The 16,344-nt window shown below is 53.2% G+C and overlaps 1 protein-coding gene across 1 annotated transcript in view; it reads right to left on the bottom strand.

The window, feature by feature from the left end:
- Positions 1 to 1,617: 1,617 nt before the first annotated feature.
- The window catches only part of PRIMA1 (proline rich membrane anchor 1), a 69,577-nt gene continuing 54,850 nt past the window's right edge, over positions 1,618 to 16,344 (bottom strand). The window contains exon 5 of the mRNA XM_025392206.1: positions 1,618 to 4,862. Within this exon, the coding sequence (XP_025247991.1) occupies positions 4,760 to 4,862 (103 nt within the window). The 3' untranslated portion in view covers positions 1,618 to 4,759. The remainder of the gene's footprint in view (positions 4,863 to 16,344) is intronic.

Below are 16,344 nucleotides of genomic sequence, written 5' to 3' on the forward strand. Positions count from 1 at the left end.
TGTCATGTTGGTCATAGGAGCTGTCACCAGTGACCAAAGTCCCCAGAGATGTGAGGTGGAGACACTGGGCTGGCCCCTAGGAGGGCTCTGACACTGCAGCTGTGTGCTGATGGCTCCCGGCGCCTGTGTGCTCAGCCGATCACCACCTCCCTCTCCCAGGCTGGCCCTGGGTCCCCGTTCCCAGGCCCCTGTACAAGCAGGTAGAGCACAGCACATACGCCTGCCACTCCCTGCTGGCCTCCGGGCTTCCTGCTGAGGATGCCTGGGCTGGGCGTGCACAGGAGTGGGTGTGAGGCCTGAGATGTCCCAGTGAACCCTCACCAGCTTTCAGGCAGGCCCCAGGAGGGGGCAGTGGACAGAGGAGCCCTCGCTATCACACAGGCTGTTTCATTAAGGACAACAGTGACAGTCATTGTAACGATGGCTGTCTTCTACTGCCTGTCTACTGTATGCAGGCCAACGGCAGCTCACAGAATCCCAGGCGCAAGGGGTGCTTATAACAGGAGCGCCTTTAAGAACTTCCATGTTCCCTCCACGTCTCTGATGCCCGGGACACAGGCCCTTCCCTCCGTTCTGGCACTGAGCCCCTGTCCCCTGGCCTGTGAGCCCAGTTGGGGGATAAACCTGCCTGACAGCTCTGGGCCCACAGGGCTCTTAGCTGTCTCTCACTGAGCTAAGTCTGAAGCCCCAGGGAACCCAGGTGGGGGTGGGTGGGGCCCAGCAGCGCCTCAACAGTGCAGAGAGTGTGGGTTGTGGCCCCTGGCTTGTGCCCAGTGGCCGGGCCTTGGAGGCACCAGGTTGGGTTCAACCCCCAGCCCCATCCCTGTTTCCTGGTATGTGCTTGACCTTGACCATTGTGCTCCATCTCTGACCTGTCTCCTCACTCCAAAGATGAGGATGAGGATGCTGCAGGGGCTACTTTTTCTCTTTTCCTACATCCCTCCTGGCCCATCAGGTGGGAAGCTCTTCCCCATGGCTGCTTCCTGTGAAGCTTGCCTGAGGGTGAGCCTGGAGCGGGGAAACAAAGTAGCGGGGTGGTGGCGGGAGCTCAAGCCTGGGGGGCCCTGTGCCCTTTGGGGCCCTCTGCATAGGGGTGCTGGGCAAGCCTCCCCTCTCCATGCAACTGGCCAGGTAAGGGGGCTCTGCAGAGCAGCCCGTGGGTGTTGAGGTCTACACACGGGGGAGACATCCAGGAGGCCGACCCTGGCTACCGTCACCCTCCTGGTGTGGCCGGCTGATTCCTGCTCCCTGTGATTCCCGTGAGCACTTGTCAACTTAGGGTGACCTTCTGGTCCCATTTTCCCCAGATATCCCCGGTTTCAGCCCTGAAAGTCCCAGGTTCAGGAAAATCTCTCACTCCCAGGGAAACTGGGAAGGTTGGTTGCCCTATTCTCAATTAAGCCAAAAGTCAAGGTGGTGGGTGGCAAGATGAGGGACAGAACTGGCCTTTGAAATCCCCATAAATACCGACCTTGGGCTGTTGGGATAAAACATACAGAAATATCCCACAGAAGGTCCCCAGCCCAGCCCTGGAGTATAGCAGGACCCCAGAGAAGGATCCCCGCATTCCTCAGGCCCGCATTCTCCTTTCCCCCACCTCACAAACGACAACTGACAGATATCTCTATATTTTTATTGAAAATAAAAAAGTCACGGTGCTTTCTGCCTCGTAAGTGGCATATGGACACCCCCAGTGCTGCCGGTCTTGCTTCCGGTACAAAAGTCTTAGCAGGAAACCAACCTTAATGGCTTGTTGGTGGATAAGACGGCATCGACTTGTACATTTGCCCATTGAGAGAACTCCCAGGAGCAACTGTCCTCTCCCCAGTACACGCGGCACATTGCTAAGAAGGCAGATTTCAGGATATTCACATTCATGCATAACGTATCTCACACTACCTGGGCAGTTTAACTCATACTTTGTACAGATGCAGAGTACAGTAGCTGTATTTTTTTTATATATATATATATATATATATGTCGAGATCTCTTTAAATATATATAGCTATATATAATATATATGTTTATATTTTTACACCTATTAGTCTTTCTTCCAAAACTTCCTTTAGAAGCTTCTTAGGAACACCTGAAACCTCTGGGAGATCCTATGATCTGAGTTCCAAAGTTGGGGTCAACCGCGAGATGGCTGGAAAAGATCTATTTGACAAAATGCGAAGGGAAGTGCATTTCATTCTTGACATCAGGGCTTGGACTAGCCTGAGAATCGGTGTGTGTCTGGAGACTGCCGGCTCATTTTAGATAAAAGTTCTAAGCTCAAATACTAGGCTGGCATGGTTTTAAGTACGCTTATGTCTCGTAAGCTCAAAATCTAGTGGGTCTCCCTTGCTGTGCCATGAGACTTATTTTTTGAATGGCCGGTCTTGGGCTTGGGGTGGGGTGTGGGTATTAAGTGAGTATTTTTTAAAAACTAGGCTCTTCCCTTGGTTTTTGCTAACTGGAGTGAGAAGGGATTTTACAAGCCCAACTGAGAGGGAATTTATGTGCAGACCAGAGCCCTGGATGTGTCAGTGGCTCAGGGAAGAGGATACAGGCCCCAAAGCGTGGTGATGGCTCAGCTGATTCCTCGCCAGGAAGCCTTGCCTGGGGCTGGAAGGTTAGGCTAACTGCAAAATCCAGGCTTCCTAGGTTTAAGCCAAGGTAGGGAATGATGGGACCAGGTGAGTGTGTGTAAAGCTGGGCTGTGCCCAGCCCCTTCAGGCTGCCCAGCACTCCCTGATCCCTTAGCCAGGAACCTCTTCTCTTGCAGAAGGTGCCCTCTGATCACTCTGAGCTTCTGGACAGCCCAAGGCACGGGCACTTTCTCATGGTTGCAGCACAGGGTGGTGTGTGCTTAGGGCTAGGGTCCTGCCCAGGTGTCTGCTTAGGGCACAGCTTGGGGGTTCAGCAGGCACCAGGAGGCTGAAGGCAGTGGGGGACAGTGCCCTGGGGGGGGTCTGCTGGGTTTCCCCCTTTGACCTGCTGCTGGCCCACATCCTCTGGCCTGTTTGTCACCTGGCTCCGCACCTCAAGAGCACTGTGAAGTACCAGCCAGGCCAGGGGCAGGGGGGGCACTATGCTGATGCCCAGGTGTCCAGGGGAAGCAAAATTCAAATCCAAACCCCAAACAAGTCCTCAAATAGAAGGAAATGAGGAAAGAAGAAAAACCCTTTATGGGAGGGTATGCCCTGGGCCTGTCCTCAGCCTGCACCTGCTGACCTGGGCAGGACAATGACACACAGACAGCTCCGTGGGCACTAGGACTCTGGGACAATGGGCATTTTAAGGTTTGGCCCAAATGGGGACCGGTTTTCAGGTGTGTCTGACTTCCCTGGACTTCAAAGTCTCATCTGTAGCTTAAACATCTACCAGAGGAGTACACTGGAGGTTTAGGAGGCAAATTAGGTCTTACAGGGCTCGACAATGGAACCAGTCAGTGCATTGGGTTCCTTCTGAGCACATATGTAGGGGCGGTGGGGAGTTTCCCACTCATTTTCCAGGAGATGCAAAATCATCCCGTCTCCATGGGCTTCCTGATGTGGCCCACAGGGAAGGCAGCCACTTGGGAGATAGGCCAAGCAGGCAGGGGTTACCAGCCTGGAGGACTCCTCTCCTCCTGTCCCATTTCATCCCTTGATCCTCCAACCACACTGGAGGGCTCAGTGCTTCTATAGCGTGAGATCTCTTTAGACATTGATAGGAAGACACTGGAAGAACAATACCGCCTTCTTGGTGACTGGGGCTCGGGGAGGGTAAAGTGGGGAGAGGATGGAGGACTCTGGAAGAGGGCCTGAGTACAACAGTCAGGCCTCAGGGGACCGTGGGGGACATCCAGCGCCTGGCCAGCATCAGCCTGGCACAGCATGCCCACAGCAGATTTGGCACAAGTAGTGGCCTCTGCCGACTAAGGCAGGGCCTGGCTCACATAGATGCATCGGTTCCTATGGGGTCAAGTGTGGGGATGAGTCTGAGGACAGGTGCAGTGGCCTCTGCCCTTGCCCGGTGGCCTTGGGCCGCGGGTTCAGTGAGTCGTTTTCCCCCTGGGAGGCCAGACACTGCCCGCGAGTGTAAACGCACTCCTATGTCTGCTCAGGAGGGGAATTTGCAGGCTGGGCTCACAGCCCTCCGTGGTAGGCAGTCAGGAGCCTAGGGTGTGGGGTGTCAGTGGGGATAGGAGGGAGAAGGCAGGCCCTGAAGATTGACAACAATTGCAGATGGGGCGATAAACAGATGTGTGGGAAGCACCTTTGAAAGGGGACGTCTGTCTCCTGGCTGTGCCGATGGCTTCTGTTGAGAACGTGAACAGAGGAGCAGGCAGGCTTCCTGGGAGGAGGAGAGGCTTTCCGGCAGGGAGTGGGCCCTGGACCATCTTTCTTTTGGCTAAAGGGGGATGCCTCCCTGCCACAGCAGACAGACAGATCCCCCTGGCTTCGCCAGTGCGCATGCTTTAGACAGCAGCTGGGGGCAGTCGACAGACCAGACACCAGACAGGGAGGAGGATGTGGAGGGCCTGGGGTGGGGACACTGCCCAGGTGCTGCATGCAGCATGTGCCGGGCTCAGCCTGGTGTCCGAGCTGCCTTGGCCCGCAGGCTGACCAGGGGCAAGCCTGGGAAGAGAATGGTTTCTCCTTCGGGAGGCTCGGGGCCTGTGAGGCAATGAAGTCCTGGACAAGCTCAGAGTTAGCTCATGTCCACCTGCTTTCCCATGTCCACCAGTGCCACCAAGGTGTCCCTCTGGCCAGCGGGTCCAGGGCCTGCAGACTCACACCACTGTGTTGTTCACATCCACTCCTTTGTTGCTCTGCGAAGTACTCATGGGATACTCAGCAACGCTGGTGCCATTTTCGTCTTTTCTCAGTGGTTTCCTGGAAGTGCGGGGAGGGGACAGGGAAGGCAAGGGACGGGGAGGCAGGGACACCATTAGTTATCAGTGATGGTGGGGCGTAACCTCCAGTTAGCATCCCTGCTCCGTGAGAGTGTCAGAAGGAAGCCCACAGCTCTGTTCTTGGTTAGCATCCTTGAGCTTTTAGTCCTTGAGGGGTTAATCAGCAGCTGGACGTGCTCTCAACTCAGGTGTCATGAAAACCGGGGCACAGTTGAGAGGGAAAGAGGGGAGCTATTAACGATGAAACAGGGACAACAGGTATGAGTCAGGGCTGTTTTGGACAAACAAGAAAGTATGTTCAGTCTAGCCCGGTCAAGCTTTGACTGATCTCTTTGATCAGGGCACAGACAGTTAACAGAAGTGCTAGGGGGTGAGTTCTGCAATCTTCCTCAGTGTGGGCAAAGGCAAATGCAAAATGTGATGAAGCAGATGGTGGTAGCGGTGATGCTGGTGGTAATGGGGTGGTGGTAGTGGTGATGCTGGTGGTAATGGGGTGGTGGTGGTGGTGATGCTGGTGGTAATGGTGGTGGTGGTGGTAGTGGTGATGCTGGTGGTAATCGGGTGGTGGTGGTAGTGGTGATGAAGGTCGTAATGGTGATGGTGGCAGCACTGATGATGCTAATAATGGTGGTGATGATAGTGATGGTTAGGGTAATGGTGGTGGTGATGGTTGGGTTGACAGTGGTGATGATGGTGATACTGGTGATGGAGGTGATGATGGTGGAGAAGGTCATAATGGTGGTGGTGATTGTGATCATGGTTATGATGGTGGTGGAGGTGGTATTGGTGGTGGTGGTGATGGTGATAGTGGTAATGATGATGGGGTGAAGATGATGGTAACGATGATAGTGATGGTTTGGGTAATGGTGGTGGTGATGGTTGGGTTGACAGTAGTGGTGATGGAGGTGATGATGGTAGTGAAGGTCATATTGGTAGTAGTGATAGTGATAGTGGTTATGATGATGGAGGTGGTATTGGTGGTGGTGATGGAGATGGCAATGGTGGTGGTGATGGTGATAGTGGTAATGATGATGGGGGTGTCAATGACAGTGATGGTAATGGCAATGGTGGTAGTGATGATGGTGGTGAATGTCTACACTAAATTAGTACACACCAGTGGTTCTTGAACACTTTAAATTGAGCCATTTGAAGCTCATTCCAGAGGGCCCTTAATCCCAAAAGCGGTTTTTCCTATGCATTTCCTATGCATATAAGGGATCAGGAAGGCTGGGAGTGAGGCTCCGAGAAGGCTCTTGCTCATTTGCTGGGGTTTTGAAATTATGGTGTACTTTTGGGCCTGGCTCAAGTCTCACTTCCTCCCTCCCACAAGCTGTTCAGCAGGGCTCTGGCCCCCAGCCTGAGTATCTGTATCCTCCTGGTCTAAGCCACATGCTCTCTGTAGCCCAATTCCATGCCACAATTCTGCTATCTCATCCCCACGGGGCAGTAGCCCAGCCCCCTCCAGGGTTCCCAGGGGTGCCAAGGTTGAGCCTGGATCTGCCCTTGCTGGGAGTTGTCCAGAATGGACATTTACGGTCATTGTCATAGGCCCAGGAGTTGATTGCTTCTGCCTTTTCAAAAGTCCCCAGAGCCTCCCCAGAGCCATAGTCAGAAGAGCTGGTGCCTGGTGATCAGCTCCATGTCTCCAGGACAAAGCCATAACTGAGTGAGTTCAGGGAAGGCAGGGTCTGTGAGGGGATCATTAGCAGTTCATGTGAAGAATGATCAGGCCTACTCAGAGACTACACACCGAGATCAATCTGGTAGTGAACTGTTCCCTTTTCTCTTGCAGCAGAAGTAGCTCAAAACATCTGCTAAGCGAGTCAAGTGCACTCACTCCAGGTGGTCAAGCCCAGCCACCGCAGCTTCTTCTAGGAATGCAAGAGGCAAACCCACAATTCCTCCCACAGTGCATCATGCTTTGTGCAAAGCACTGTCAGTCACAGAGATTTCCTTGTCCCTTCTCTCAGTGGTCACCTGAAGAAGCTAGGCCTGGAGTAACAGATTCATTTCATGGGGAAACTGAGGCTTAGGGAGGGCTTAACTTGCCCAAGGATGCTCATCTGGTTTGTGATGGGGCCTGGGCCACCACCCACTAACACTGTGTCTTGGCCAGACATTTATCTTCCTATTATTATTATTATTATTATTATTATTATTTTGGAGATGGGGTCTTGCTCTGTTGCCTAGGCTACAGTGCAGTGGCATCATCACAGCTCACTGCAACCTTGAACTCCTGAGCTCAAGCGATCCTCCAGCTTTAGCCTCCTGAGTAGCTGGGACTACAGGCGTGTGCCACCAAGCCTGGCTAATTTTTAATTTTTTTGTAGACACAGGGTCTTGCTATGTTGCCCAGGCTGTTCTTGAACTCCTGGCCTCAAGCGATCCTCCTGTCTCGGCCTCCCAAAGTGCCAGCATCTTCCCATTTAATCAGCATTCCCAGCAGGTATTCCCCTATGAGCTCTGGGATCTCATCAACTTGGGAAAGCCTTCTTCCACTCTCCTCTTAGAGATTCTGCAGAGTCCTCCAAGGAGCCTGTCTCCTTTTCCTTTAACTCAGCATATCCCACATATGAATCTGAGAACCCCATTTATGTAGATGCTAACAGATACTCTCTGTTTACAGGCCTCAGCTGTGCTACCTTGTTTATGTCGGGATCCATGGGAAATGATGGACTCTGTAGCCAAGCTCTGCCCTGGGCCTTTTGCTCCCTCTGTCCCCTTCATCCCCATTCCTGTCCTACCCACCCCTTTCCAGGGAGCCTTAAGCAGCTCTGATGTTGCCAGGTGTGCCTGACTTCTGACTCCATGAAATCCGCATGTCCTGGACAATTAGTGGCGGTGGCATCTTCTTACAGTGAGATCCTGTGCTCCCCCAGTGAGGCCGCTGATGGACTCAAGTGGGATAAATGTATCATGAATACATGAGGGGAAGAAAGGACATCCGCATCAGGATTCCAGAAAATATTAACAGGCAAAAAAGAGTCTGGGCCCAAGCCCACACTGCATGCTCCTTAATAGATATTACACATTGGGCTTAGGGCTAAAATAAAAACAATTGCAACAGGTCCAGATCATGGCAGATATGGCTTAAGGGCCTTCTAGGGTGGATAATGAAGAAATGAAGACGGCGGCTTGGAGCTCCCTTAGAAATGACTCAACCTGGAGGGCTCAAGGTTTCCACCCTTTTTAGGGGAAGGGGAGGAGGTCAGCAGGATTTCTACTGGCAGGAGGCAAGGAGAGAGTTCTAGAGTCATCCTGTCGTCTGTGAGACCCCTTCGTCCTCGCAGGCGCCGGGGAAGAGGTGGCTTGGAAGAGCTAAGCAGGAAGCGAGTCTGGCAGGAGGATCCTGGGAGGCAGGGTGAGAAGGGGGCCCAGAGCCTTCTCAGCTGCTCAGCCAGTTTCCCAGACGGGAAACAGGCCGGGGGCTTGGCAGGGGCTCTTTCTGGCAAAGGCGGCACCTGTGGCAGGTACGGGCCCCAGACAGGAGCATTCGGGAGCCTGTGTATGGTGGTGGGAGAGCGTGGCAGCCAAGGGCTCTCCTGAGAAGTGGCCATGATCCGTTCCCCTCCTGCCACCAGAAATGAGTCCCCAACCACTCTGATGTCTGGACTGTTGCTCCCAAAGCCTTTCTGGGATTCACTGGAGCCCCAAGGAAGTTGGGTGTTCCCCTAGAGCAGCAGATGGCTCCAGCTCTGCACCCTTCCACCAAGCACGGCACTTCAGGGTGACACTGCGGAAGTGCTAAGAGGCAGATGCCAAGGCTCCGTAAACCCTTACCCCACCACTTTCTGGCCGTGTGACCTTAGGCGAGCTACATAGCCTCTCTATGCCTCAGTTTCTTGTCTTTGAAATGAGCACAATAGTGGTGTCCATTTCTTAGGTTTGTTGGGAGGATTAAATGCGTTAGTCCATGTCAAGCACTTAGACAAGCGTCTGGCATACCGTAAGTGCTCCATAAATGTTTGTTAGCTCTCAGTACTGCTGGGGAAAAGGTGTCAGCAGGTAGCTGGCCCCACTGACTGGCAACAGCCAAGGTTCTCCAGTCTGCACAGACTTCCTACCTAACGCGTGCCCCGTGGGGCTCCCGAAATGCTAGAGAGAGTTGTTAGGACCCAGCCTGACTCTGCAGCTCTGTGAGTCAGCTGAGGCTGGTCTCACTAAACCAAGAAGAGACATTTCCACCCGGGTCCAGGCAGAGATGGCCACAGAGGGCTCCCTAAATGGCATGGTTCCTGGAAACCAAGAGAGAGGTTAGTGAGACTTCCTTGGCGGCACCCAGGAGTCCTGCCTGTAGGAGGGTGGGCTCTGCCACCTTGAGACTTCTTGTCCCCTGCCCTGGGCTTGGAGGGCAGCAGGTCCCCATATTCCCTGCTCAGAGTGCCATGCGGACAGCTCCAGTCGCACATGCCAGCAGCCACGAGGGGCCCCTGCAGAAACCATGCCTCCACCAGCATCTCTGGCCTGGGCAAGGAGGGCCGGGACCCAGGTACCCCCCTTAGGCCCCGCTGACCATGATGTGACAGCCTCCCCCTCAGCCTGCTGCTCTGTGGGGATGGAAGAGATGGAGGCAAAGAACAGCTCTGGGAGTCTGAGAAGGGAGGCTCTCTTCCTGCCTCATGCGCCCCTGGGAGAAGTAAAAGTTAAAGGTTCCCGACTCACCTCTTATGAAGGCATTCATCCCCCCAACTGCCCACCCTTGACACCCCCCACGCCCATACATACACATGAACCTGCATAACACACACAGGCACATATACATAGACACATGTACACATGCACGAATCCACACATACACACGTACACAAACACACACGTACAATATACACAGACACATGTACATGTGCACAAACCCATACAAACATGTCCCTACACACACACGTATATGCACACACACACAGGCACATACACATAGACACATGTACACATGCACAAATCCACACACACACACACACACACAATAGACACACACACATATGCAAACATACACCTATATAATATACACAGACACATGTACATATGCACAAATCCACACACATACAACTAGTATACACATACACAGATACATGTACATATGCACAAACTCATACAAAAATGTACCTACACACATATACATGCACACACAGACAAATATACACATACATGCAGACACATGTACATATGCACAAATCCACATGCACAATATATACGCATACACACTCGTCCCTACACACATATGCATGCACACGTGCATATGGGTACACACATACATATGAATACACGTATGCATGCACATGCCTATATACATATATCCCCACATTCATATACACACACACACGCAGCGTTCCATGATAAGACTCCTCTGTAGACCTCGGACTTCCCCGAACCTGGGTCAAGAAGCTGAAAAACGCCTTTCTGAGCCTCGAGGGTGCCACCATGAGAAGCAGCAGCCCCACGTCCAGCCTCCATCGCCCAGGCGGTGGGAGACAGGCATGCGGCAGACGAGCGTCCTCACAGCCAGTGGGACCCACTGTCTGGGCCATCCCCTGGGATCACCTGTCTGGCCGCCTCTGCTGAGCTGTGGCGGAACTGGCGCCTGTGCATTTCTCATGCTTGCATCCTCCCCTGGGAGCTGAGAGAGCAGAGAGAGCTCCGCCGGGGGAGGGCCTTCTCACAGGTGTGACCCTCTCTCCCCTTGAGCACCGCTTGCAGCCTGGGATTTGTTCTAGGGCCGAGCCCTTCCCAGCTCAGATGCTGAAGAAAGGATTGCAGGGTAACGCACAGAGCCCTGGACAGGGGACCTCCAAGGTAGCTCAGGCCTCGGTGACTGTCCTTCAAGTCACCGAGATGCCAGAATCATGCTGGGGGATGGAGATCCTGCGGGGGATTCTGTGGGCAGAAGCGGCCCAGATGGTGTCTGTCTCACTGGGGGTCTGGGCACCTGCCTCCCTCAAACTCCAGCGACAATGCCTCCCTGCCACCCGCCTCTGTGCTGGGGATGAGGGGGCTGGGGAACACCTCTGGGCAGAGGGGCCTTTGGCTGAGGTCTGGTGGGGGTTTTATACAGAACAGGTGGGCACAGGCAGACACATATGGGCATGCCTTTGGACACCAGCCCCAGGTCACAAAACCTCCTTCACCTTGTCTTGCTGTCACTGGTAATGGGAATACTCAAAGCCATCTGTTCTTCCTAGAGGCCGGGTTTCCAGGAGAGACCTGCCCTGATCTCCTGGGCGGTCATGCCCCACCAGGGCTCCCCTGCATCCTATGCTTCTCAGCTGTCCTGACCCAGCCCAGCCCAGCCTGGTCACCATGGGCACTACAGAAATGCCCAGCACTGCTTCAGGGGCTCCTGAAGCAAACAAGGAGGTTGAGGGGGTATCTACCTCAGTGGTGCATCCCCCTCCCCGGACTTCCCAACCTCAGGCACAGGGCACCTCTCTTCACGGGCAAGATTCCTCCACAGGTGGCTCCACCTTCAGGGTCCTGTGGGTTTGGCTCATTTGAGTGCACAAAACGGACTCATATGGCCCAAGGACGCTGGCCTTGACCTGGTACCAGGTTGGCAGTCATCTGACCAGCAGTACACAAATGAACAGATTGCAGCAAATTAGGAGAGGAATTAAGACAGCAAAGAACCAGGGGCTGAGGGAGAGAATAGCAGGAGGCCTGGTAGGCTGACAGGTCAGCGAGGTCCAGGGGGTGAGAAGGACCCTGTCATGAAAGGAGTGGGACAGAGCCAGGATGGAGGCCCGTGCAGCTGGAGAGTCCTGAGCGAGGGCGGCGAGGAGGAGAAAAACACCAGCAGGAGAGGTGGGGCAGGAGCCAGCCCCTGCAGGGTGCAGCTGGCAGGTGCAAGGTGTCTGGGTCTTATCCTGACTGCAGTGGTCATCATCTGAGGACTTCTTAAATGGGGGTTCCCATTTACCCTCACCCTGCCCCATGACCTTGACCCAGCATGTCTGGAGAGATGAGTCCAGAGAGGCATGAATTTCTTGATGACAAAAGAAAAAGGCCCCAAGAAGCAGGGATCCGTCTGGGTCTCCCACCAGCTGGCCCTGGGCACACCCTCAATCTGCTGAGCCTTCTGTCCATGACTGTCCACAGTGCACGGAGGCCTGGGCTCCATGCCCCCCACACCAAGGATGTCAGCAGATGAAGCAGGCTCCTCCCTGCTGCCTGCCTCACACAGCAGGATGGGATTTTTATCACCCATCATGGAAGATCGGTCTTTATGGGGGGACAAATAAGTCCTAAGAAGCATCTCAGCCCAGGGCAGGTCAGGACCTCATGCTCCTGCCCCGTGCTGGCCTGATCTCTTCCTGGATGGAGGATGTGGGTGTGATGGTGAGGACACTGCAGCTTCTGGGACTCCAAAGAACCAAGCCCAAGACAGCGTAGAAGGTGGCAGTCAGGCCCAAGGGAAGCCACACTGGCTAAGGAGTCAGAAGATTGAATCTTGATTCTGGACTAAGCACAGGTGCCAGCTCCTTGAATCCAGCCCAGGTTCCAAAGGATGCCGGATGGTCTCTGAGCAGCCAAGGCCATGCATCAATGCTCAGCACTTGCCCTAAAGAGGCCCTTCCTTGGAGTATACTAACTTTGACCTGACTCACAGTACAACCAGGCGTGGTGATTCTGGGTTGGGTTTGGGGCAGTGGGGAGAAGGGAGTGTTGCTACACGTATGCATATGAACAGCAGGAGAGGTGAAAGATGGGAACGGCATTGAGACTCCACCTGGTCAAAAGGCTTTGGCCCATGAGATAGACCCCGTCTCAGGGCCCCAGGAATGCACCAAGATGCATTCAAGGTGAATTTCTTGCTCCTGGAAGTTTGTGGTGAGTTGAGGGTAGATGAAGTGCTTCCACTCCTGTCCTGATTCCTGGTCCTCACTGCTGGCCTCTGGGCCTGGCCCACCTTTTCTTCCCCTTCCCCCTCCTTTGGCCCTGACTCTGCAGATCAGCTGAAGGCCAGAGCAGGCAACAAGGGAGAGAGGGCTGGGTTGGCACCTGGCACAGTAGGTGTGTCCTGCAGGGAGGAAGAAGAGGAGGAAGATGGCGGGGCTGCTCCACAGCGTTCACAGCCTGGGAGTGTGTCATGCACAGGTGGGAGGGAGGCTGTGCTACTCCGAAGCTTGGAGAGGGGACCACTGAGTCAGGGTACTTGCACTTGAGCTGGAGTATGGAGAAGGGAGAGAATGGCAGGAGGCATACTGAAGAAATGGGGCTGGGAGGGCGGGGGCAGGAATGGCAGGGGGCTGGGGAAACTGAAACTGGTGAAGGGGTAAGGCCCAACACTTAAAATTGGGTGCATGCTATTTACACCAAAAGCAGACTATTTCACTCATCGAGACAGAGAAAAAAAAAATGAGTTTACTGCAATTCTAAATAGAGTTTGTCAGTTTAAAAGGTGAACTCTGGCAAGTCTGTGGGAACAAGCCTCCATTCACACCACAGAAACCACCACTGAACAGTTACTATGTGCCAGGCATTGTGCCAGGCACCATCGGGAGAGAGATGAGTAAGACGAGATGACCAATACCCATCTACCGTGTGTGCGCACAACCACTCATACGCAAGTGTGTGGGCACACGAAAACTGACATACACCTACCTACAGCAGAAAGCAGAATTGTAAATTCAGGGAGAGCTATGACTCTAGCAGTTGGACAGGGAAGAGAGAGCTCTATACTCGTCCAGGATGACATCTCAGAGGAGGTGGCATTTGAGTTGGGACTCCAGGGAGGAACAGTAAGGACTCAACCGGAAGAAGTGAGGGGAAGGACACTGACCAGAGAGTGCTCCGGGAGTGCTCAATGAGCCAGGAGGAGGGCAGGAAACCTCTGGAACCTGAACTACTTCTCTCCCCACCAAGGCCTCAGTTCCCACATCAGTAAAACAAGGGATTGGCCCTTGACCATGAAGGTGCATTCTGGCTCAGACTCCATAGGAAACTCATTTCCACCCCTCCCTGGCATTCCAGGTGCCCCAGGTAACCAGATCTTCTTTATATGCCACACATTCAGTAAGAACTAACCTTTCTCTGGGCTATCCCAATGCTCCAAAAAGAGTGTAAATTCTGAAAAGAAAACTAATTTCACTGATTAACTTTCTATTGAGTCTATGATCCAGGAAAGATCTTGGGAAAAATATCCATGGAAGAATCAAGCTAAGGAGATGAGGGACTGGAGTTGGAGAGGGAGAGAGCTGAGGGTAGCAGGTTCCCAGGGAGGAGCCGTGTTGGGATCATCCAGCTTGGAAGGGTGCTGGAGAGAACTATTGTAGGGTGACAACTGTGCAACAGGCTCAGAGACCCACAGTCCACTCGGAGAGGAGCACGGAGCCCCCAGGACAAAAATGCACTGTGTTGAGAGGAGGCATTGTTAACCCCAGGAAAGGAAACAGCATAGTACACTATGTGGCTCAGCTATGCACAATATGTTCTTTGTTACACTAAGGTAAGCACTGAATAGGCACAGAATCCCATACTGAACCCCATTCTAGGTGGAGAATGAGAAGAGGGGAAGTATGTTGTATGTCTGTACTGCAAGGGTGCTGGCCTTGGTATCTTCCATAGCAGAAAGTAATAGACAGTGCTTAAAATGGAAAGAAAATTTAAATAGCAGTATACACATCACTTAGCATATGGAGAGAAATATCAGAAGAAACAGCTAACTGTTGAAAGCGGTTGCCTTTCAAGAATGAGACTTGGGGGAAGAGACAGGGGGCTGCTGTCTTTCTTAACAGCCTTGGGAGCACATTTGACGTTTTAAACCATAGTATCTATATGTATTCCTTTGATAAAAATTAAAACTAAATTAAAAGGAGGGAATAAATGTGCAATGCCCTAGCCATACTTTCTAGTGATTAAGCTGTCTCAAAAGGCATGCACAACATGCCTAACTCTTTGGAGAGGATGCAACCTTCGCTCCTTTCTCCTTCTCTTCCCCATTACCCTGTATTTTTCTCTCATTGTAGTCTTTAAGATCACCTCATTTATTAATTTGCTGGTGTGTGTGCTTAATCTGCCTCCTCCAGCAGGAGGAGAACAGGGACTGTCTTGTTTCTTCTGCATCCCTTGTGCTTAGTTCCTAGCACACAGTAGGTGCTCAATAAATGGATCAACACTAAACAGTCCTGTGCCAGTCAATGGGTTTTCTAAGGCACCATCAAAAAGACTTGAGCATTCAAAAGTGCTTATTCTACTGAAAGTGGCTCAACCACAAACAGCTGATGAGGGCCAGAGCCCAGCAAGAAGCGATGCTTAGGCACATTCACGCACACTCAAGCCCACGTCCGGGAGGCAGCACGCTTATTTAAGGTTAGCAGTTAACGTCTGCAGGGTCAGCCAAATCGTACTGCAGCCTTGTATTGGTCTTTCTGCCAATTATATCTGTGAGAGGGAAATGTCTGTCCAATGGCTTCATGGCAATTGAGAACAGACCCACGCCATGGATGGCCAATGGAGGCAAGGTGCTTTTCCTGTGCCGGTGTGGGCGTGTCTCTGTGGAGGGAGTGAGCATCATCTCCCCTCAACACAGGAGCTCTTCTCTGAGTGAAGGGTGTGGCTGTCAGAGAAGCTGTAAATACCACCCCAGAAAAATAGCCTCATCCCTGCAAGTGCACAGGCCTGTGGGGCTCCCCCAGCTGGAATCTGAGGTCTACTCGGGCAGCGGGTACCTTGCCCCTTGGAGCTTTATCTTGATTACTCTCTGTGGTTATCGCTTGTTTTAAGTTTGTCTGCTGCCCTGGATGGACACTCGTGTTGTCTTTGCTCTTCTGCCTCTCCTCTGATTGTGATCCACAGTTCTTTGGGGGCAGTCTGGTCTGATTAATACCCACTTCTTCCCCCAAAAAGGTATGTGCAGTGTGGGCAGGGACTGTGCCGGTGGTGCCCACTCCTGTAGCTCAGTGCCTGGCACCTGGTCCTGGCACCTGGCCCAGCTCTGGCGGGCACAGTGATCAGCATTTATACATCCAAGTGGCTGAATGCCCGAGTAGCGATGGTCCCCCTGCAATCCAGGACAGGCAGACAAAAGGCTGCTCGGAGACTGTCATTTCAGAGAGGGAAAACGGAGGCCACAGAGGGAAGTGATACCTGCTGAGCCCGGCTGAGCCCGGCTGGGCTGGGGGTGGGAACGGGAACAGGCCTGGGACTTGACTCCCAGTTCTAGGCTTTTTTAACAAATCAGGCTGTCCTGCTGTCAGAAACGTGCCCGTCAGGCCTAGGGGTGGGAGGGTGCCCAGGTGCCAGGCACAAGGGTACACAGCACCCAAGGGCTCTGGGGCCTGCTCTCCATGCGGCTGTAGATAAAGAGGCTTGTTCACAACAAGCCCAGGGCAATGAAGCCACCAAAGTGCATGTTGCATGGGCTCCCCATGGCTGGGCACCCCCTCTGGAGTCCGGGGTCATCAACAGCGGAGTTGGGGGCCACTGCTCATGCTCATGCAAATTCAAGTAAACAGTCCCCTGGCCTGGCTAAT

Source organism: Theropithecus gelada, chromosome 7b, assembly GCF_003255815.1.
Source record: "Theropithecus gelada isolate Dixy chromosome 7b, Tgel_1.0, whole genome shotgun sequence".
Taxonomy (NCBI): Eukaryota; Metazoa; Chordata; class Mammalia; order Primates; family Cercopithecidae; genus Theropithecus; species Theropithecus gelada.